General features: G+C 47.7%; 1 protein-coding gene across 1 annotated transcript in view; it reads right to left on the bottom strand.

The window, feature by feature from the left end:
* Positions 1–6,789, bottom strand: part of LOC106816504 (sodium/calcium exchanger 1-like) — a 126,979-nt gene that overhangs the window by 20,322 nt on the left and 99,868 nt on the right. The window contains 1 exon segment of the mRNA XM_014821134.1: positions 6,514–6,602. Within this exon segment, the coding sequence (XP_014676620.1) occupies positions 6,514–6,602 (89 nt within the window).

Raw genomic sequence — 6,789 nt, 5'->3', positions numbered from 1 at the left:
ATGTATGTATGTATGTATGTAATGTATTTATGTAGGTACTGTATGTAATTTATGTATGTAAATAATCCTATATGCTACGCCTCTCCATCGTCATTACACATATGGACCAGGAAAATTTCACGCGCTCTCTCGGAATTTGCTCAAGGACCTGAATGATGAGCTATGATTAGCCCTGTAAATCCAGCACTGGGAAGCAGTCACACGAGTACGTACATGTTTCATAGTACATATTACATTTCGAGGGTGCATTGCACGCGTGCGTGCGTAGTTCGTCGTACGCGTGCCACGTAAGGCCCCCCCTCCCCAACGTATACGGCGCTGCAGGAGGCGGCTGAGAGTAAACTAAGTGTGTGCAGCACGCGACGGAAAGGGCTGAAGAGAGAAAGGCAAGTGTTAAAAAATGGCAATGCCAGTTAAAAAGCTTCCGGCCTAAATCGTCCGCCTGTTAATGTGTTCTGTGGCTGACTGCAATTTCATCGTTCTCGTCTGCTCACGGTGAACCAAATGTGATATTTGAAACTGTAGCGAATAGGCTGATTCTTCGTAACCTTCTATTAATAGCGTTAAGCATATCACATGTGATATTTTATTATTTCAGCTTGGTGAAGCTAAGTTGCATCATCATCGCTTGATGCGCGGACACTGCATGAGAGGGGGGAAGGGGGCGGGAGAGTAGGAAAGCGGGAAACATGGTGAGAGGAAGCAAGGGGAGGAGCGACGTCGGTAATCAAGAAGAAGAGACGGAGGATAGGGGGAGGAGCGCGCCATATAACAGTGCAGAGGAGTGAACGAGTAGCAGAGTGAGAGTCACTGAAAGAAATGACGAGGGAAAAGGACAGAGAAAGAATAGAGAGGCGAGAGTGTGCGAAAGAAGTTAGGTGAGAGCGATCGGCAAAATCAGCACGGAAAGAAACAGAACATATTGCATGTATATATATAAGTCTATATTATAGTTGATAATAGTACTATATATATATAGACAGAGAAGAGATGAGGAGCGATTGGAGAGAGAGACGAGGCGAGAGAGGGAGAAGAGAGGAGAACTGAGCGTATCGCCCGCCCCCCCGACGAGAGAGAGGAGAAGAGAGAGAGAGAGAGAGAGAGAAGAGAATGCCATACAAGATGAATCTCTACATGCAGTTGTCTATTACACCTTTAGGCTGCGTGCGCAGTGCCGGCGCCGCGCCCCGTACACGATATCTTCGGCTAGATACATAGTGGAGACTTCTCATCAGCGTAAATCTCTCATACACGCCGCCTGGTTGCGCGCCACGCTTGATGTCTGCGACAGGCACGATGCATTTTTCTGGCTTCGTTTTAGCTACGAGGGCGCCACGCTGTGGACCACTCTCGCTCGATGGCTCTGGAACTAACCAGTTTGCATAAACAAATAAAAATTCACTAATATGAAACCATATATGTGCGTTGCTCTTGGTAATGCATTGGCTTGCGACTGGAATTCAAAAATTCAGCATGGATTTGCGTGTGCATTCTCTCTTCTATATCTCTCTCCCTCGCTTCGATCGATCTTCTCCACATCGCTTGTCGTTATTTTTTTTCTATTATCTTCTTACTCACGTCGACCCCCTATCTCTCTACCCAAGTCGCTCAATCTCAGCTCTTCTGCGCTCCGCTCCTTCCCTCCTTATTGTCTTTGTTAGCTACTCTACTTTCTTTCTTTCTCCTCTGTCTTTCTCTCTTTCTCTATTCTCTTTCTCTCTTTACGCGGCTCTCTTTCTCTGTCTCAGGTTCTCACTCTTGCTTTTACTGCACATTCTATTCGCCTGTTTGCGGCCGAGGGCTGATTTCTACTTGGACATCGCCTACCACTCTGCGACCCTTCCTTTATTATGCCATTCAGATTCATGCTTAAGAATCAAACGGGTTCTCAGCTGACCAATATAGACGAGGATTCCTTAGATTTAAATCCATTTCTTTCGGCACATCGCTCGCTAGAACGCCACGAACCATCCCGTTTCTCCGCTGGCTTAAACTGCGAACAGTTTTTAAGCGCGTTTACAATATACCCCGTATACATCCATCACCTTCAAGCCGTATAAGAGATACTTTTTCTTGATTTTGTTTTATCGAACGCGTTACGTGGAAAGTCTTTTAGTTCAGCTTCATTTCTGCTAGCTAGCGACAGTCGCGTAGCTAGAAGGCGAAACACCACTCCACCCAGCATCAAGGCAGGCCGGCATGTTCCCCGCTTATATACGGCCGCCATGTCCTAGCCTGTACGTATACGGGCCGCCAATATCCTCAGCTGTATTCTATCGACATTAATTTGGTGGAGCCTTGTGCGCTCGGGCCATCGCGCTACGGGTGACCCAGGAGTCCAGTATCTAGGAAGGCTGATGACGTAGGATGACATTGAAGAAACGCTTCGTCAGCAATGATCATTCATAACAGCCGACGTCATTCTGTCTTATCACAGAGAAGTAACGTGCGTCTAATATAATGATGCTCAGGATCTACGCATTGAGCAGGGAACCGGCCAGTGCATGTCGCTCTGATTACATCGATTGAGTGATTGGACAGGATGACTCGATATTACGAGGAGTATTATTATATAGGAATGCATTTAGTGTTAGCACTTTAGTTATTGTATTAGGTAAGCTGGACAGCAAAATATCTTGTAAACTGCGTGACAGGATAACTGGTATGGTTAACCAACATAGACTCATTGAGCAGAGGATATGATTTATGTATCGATCAGTATATATATATATATAATATATATATATATACTATATACTAGTATCTATATATATACGTATACTATATCTCAGAAGTAGATAATAGGGAACTTATAGGGTTCCCTAATATCTACTTCTGATATAATAATATACCATATATATATAATATATATATATATTAACTATCACGTGGGCACCAACTCTGCGACGGCAACAGAAGGCGGCGTGCGACTTGTATTTTCGCTGCTTAGGTCGGCTAGGATTCTGTGGACAATTGAAACGAAGCGGAAATGGGTTATAGCTAGTTAGCGGGATCGAGTGGCGGAATAATCAGGTCGATGTTCCTCTAATAAGGGATATCAGTCGATCTACAACCACAACTCGCCCCATTCAATTACCGCGCCACCAATAATAGCCACTCTGAATCTTCGCCCTGCGAAATTTCAAACGTGCTAAATCTTCACCTTATACTTCAGATTCGAATGCTCATAATCATTCTAACTAATGAATTACGCTTTTGCACTTGTGAGCGTGAACAAGCGTCAGCTAAATTTGCAGACAGATCAAGCCTCCTTACGCATAAAACAAACGGCGAATTATAGAAGAATCGATTTCGAATAGGTTCGTCTTAAACAAAGATGACGAGGAGATTTGTATTAGCGGATATCTAAGTACAATCGCACGCGTCAATCTCTCGTTTGCCGGGGAACTGACCTATCGATTACTCGCACCCCTGACTCATTCGCTGAGCGCCAACATTTACATTAGGAGTGAAGGAAAATCTTTGCTAATTTTAAAACGATAATTCGATTGGCGTGCTGAAAATTTACGCAATATGCGAGCTCACGCAGCTGCGTTCACACAGTCGAACAGATCACAATGCGAGATCGAGCTTAATCACTCCTCTACGTCTCGTAATGTTTTGCCGCCGGCTGTTGATGGCGACTATTCAAACGATGAACGGCTACCGGGTTTTCGCTCGTGCAGAGCAACATCAGACAATATCTGCTCTGTACTATACTGCGCGCACGATCAGAATTTGAGAGGGACGTTAGAGCACGGCCGGCAGTTCTGCTGAAGTTCAGCGTCCGCTAACTCATTAGTTGCACGCGTGAGTCCAGTCAACGCGCGCCGTCTGCGATTTTCACGACACCTCAATCATTTACATCTCCTCTCTCCTTCTCCCTTCTCGTCTGGTTTTATGCTCTCCCCTCTCTCTCTCTTTCCGTCGATTTCTCTCTTGCGTCATCTCTACTCACTTTCTTCCCTTCGCTCGCTCTCTTTTACTCCTTCCCCTCTCAGTCTCTCCTCTCGCCTCTCGTATTTCTCGTTACTTCCTCCTCTCTCCTCCTCCTTTTCTCTCTCTCTCTCTCTCTCTCTACTCTCTCTTCTCTCTTTCACTCTCTCTCCTCTCATATCTTTCTTCTCCTCTTTCTTCACCTCTTTCTTCACCTCTCTCTCTCTCTCTCTCTCTCTCTCTCTCTCTCTCTCTCTCTCTCTTTCTCTCTTACTTCTCCCTTCTCTCTATATATATATTTTTTTCTCTCTTTAGCTCTCCTTTTTTCTCGCTCTCTCTCTCTCCTCCCGTTTCTCTCGTTTTATCTCCCTCTCCTAATCTCTCTCTCTCTGCCTCTCTGTCTCTTCTCACCATCCACTCCTATCTCACACGGAAGCAGCAGAGCGAACACGCCGACACGCTGTCATTCACACTCGCGCTCCTCGGATTGCAATTTACCTAGAAGCACCACAGCCAGGCTACTGCGCGATCCCGCTGTCTCGCTACAAATGCCACGCGAAGCCCTGCTGTGTGCTCGCGGCGTGTGCCGGCGCGCGGGGTCGCCTGTGCGTAGGTGCGCGCCGAACAATATACGATCTTAACGCCTCAACTAGCGCGATTGAAGCGATTTAGCGCCTCAGCGGTTTAATGTCGGTGTCGAATAGAGAAAGAGAGAGAGAGAGAGAGAGAGAGAGAGAGAGAGAGAAAGAGTTGCGAGACAAAGTCGGCGAGTCGTGGGTCTAATGGAGTTTTCCACCGGCTGGATATAGCTGCGAGAAACAGCCCGAAGTTTTATTACGTGTAGATTTATATTGGTTACCCGGGAAGCGTGGGGAGGGTGGGGGGGGTGTAGTCGGAGCGAAGGAAGCCATAAATGTTAGCACGTAATGGGTTGCGTCTGTGCGTGCGTCGTCCTGTGCGCGCGTGCATGTGCTTGTGTGATCGTGCGTCAACGTGCGTGCGTGTGATTATGCGTACGTGCGTGTGCTTGTACGTGCGTGCCAAAGAAGGTTGAACTGCCTACAACTCAAACTGCAACATAGAGAACAAACTACAACTAGATTTGTCTATATTTGTTATATTTGTCGTTGTGTATGTTCAGTCCTTTTACGCCCTGGTCACAACGAGCCCACGGCGCATTTGTGCAACAACACGACAGAAAATTTGGGCAAATCGTGGGTCATCGGGGTCGTCGCAAGACAGTTCTACGAAATTTTGAGCATCGTGGCATCGACTTGCCGTCGTGAGGCAAAATTGAACATGCACCTTTTTTGTTGCACGATTTTTTGTGGTATCTATGTCTTCTAGTTGTCGTGAGTCTGTCCTACAACAGTCTTTCGACAGTCTTGCGACTGTCGTGCGATAAATATCTTGTCGTGGGTACCAGAAGAAATTTTTTTTGTCAAAACAATCTCACGACTATCGCGCGACTGTCCTACAACTGTCTCACGGCTGTCGCAGGACAGTCGTGAGACAGTTGCAAGATTGTCTCACAAATATTATATTTCGTAAGAGGCTCGCACAACATTGCAAGTCTGTCGTGCGTTAGTCTTGCGTTAGTCTTGCAACATATTTTCGTTTTTTGAGGGGTATATAGCTCGGGCGAATGAACGCTTGGAATTAAAAACTGCCTGTCGGCGCTGAAAGAGGATGGCTATTCCACCTGAGCGACTACGCGTGGACCTGCTGAGGGGGCGTCTGGAGGAACTCCAGCACGAGCATAATATAGTGCTGTTGGCGTTGATCCGGGCCCGGGAGCAGCGCAGGAACCGGCGAAACCCCCGATGTTGGTGGGTTCGGCCGTGGATCGAGCGGCGCCTGATGTTTGGGCAGTATAGTACTCTGATGCAAGAGTTGGAGCGGGAATCTGCCGGTGACTTCGTGGGGTTCATGCGGATGAAGTCTGGCATGTTTCACGAGCTGTTGCTGAGTGTCGCCCCTCGCATCACCAAGGGCCAACTGCTAGGCTTACCACCTTTCTCTTGTTGGTTTTCTTCTTGAGAGGCATCCTGGATACTAACTTTGATTAAATGAAGTGACAAATGTCAAAAATTCGGGCAGAACTTCGATGTATCCACTGGAAAATCTCTGCAACAAATGGCAGGCAACAGACCGGGCCTCGTTATATAGTCGTGAGACGGACGCGCGAGTGACCCACGAGTGACCCACGAGTGACTCACGAGTGACCCACGAATGACCCACGACTGTTGTGCGCCAGTCGCACGACTGTAGCACGTGCATCCCACGAGTGAACCACGACCTGTTCACGTGAAAAACAGCCCCCCGACAATGCCCGACAACTCACGACTGACTTGCGACACACCCTCGACATAACCACGACATATCTTTTTTTTTCTGTCGCGTCCCCATCGCCAAACCATCTTTGATGTGTCGTAGCCTTTGTGACCACTCGAAATACATTTCGGGCATGTTGCAAGATCTGGCCACGACAAATATTTTATGGGTCCACCACGACAAAATTTCGTACGATCCGTTGTGACCGGGGCTATCGTTGTCACGATTGCTGCACGTACTTACCCAGCAGATGCGGCATGAGCAGCTCGATGTAGAACACTTCGTTCTTTTCGTATTCTTCATCGTCGACAATCTGAATGTTGATGAACTCCCTGTATAGAAAGCAAGCAAGAGGGCGCGGTCAGTAAACGGGGACGCCAGAGTAGAATCACGAGCATGCAGGGCGCGGTCAGTAAACGGGGACGCCCGGGTAGAATCACGGGCATGCAGGGCGCGGTCAGTAAACGGGGACGCCCGGGTAGAATCACGGGCATGCAGCGCGGGCCAGTAAACGGGGAC

Source organism: Priapulus caudatus, unplaced genomic scaffold (genome assembly GCF_000485595.1).
Source record: "Priapulus caudatus unplaced genomic scaffold, Priapulus_caudatus-5.0.1 Scaffold32, whole genome shotgun sequence".
NCBI classification, from domain to species: domain Eukaryota; kingdom Metazoa; phylum Priapulida; class Priapulimorpha; order Priapulimorphida; family Priapulidae; genus Priapulus; species Priapulus caudatus.
Note: the sequence above shows the minus strand (reverse complement) of the source record. Positions and strands in the feature narration are given on the sequence as shown.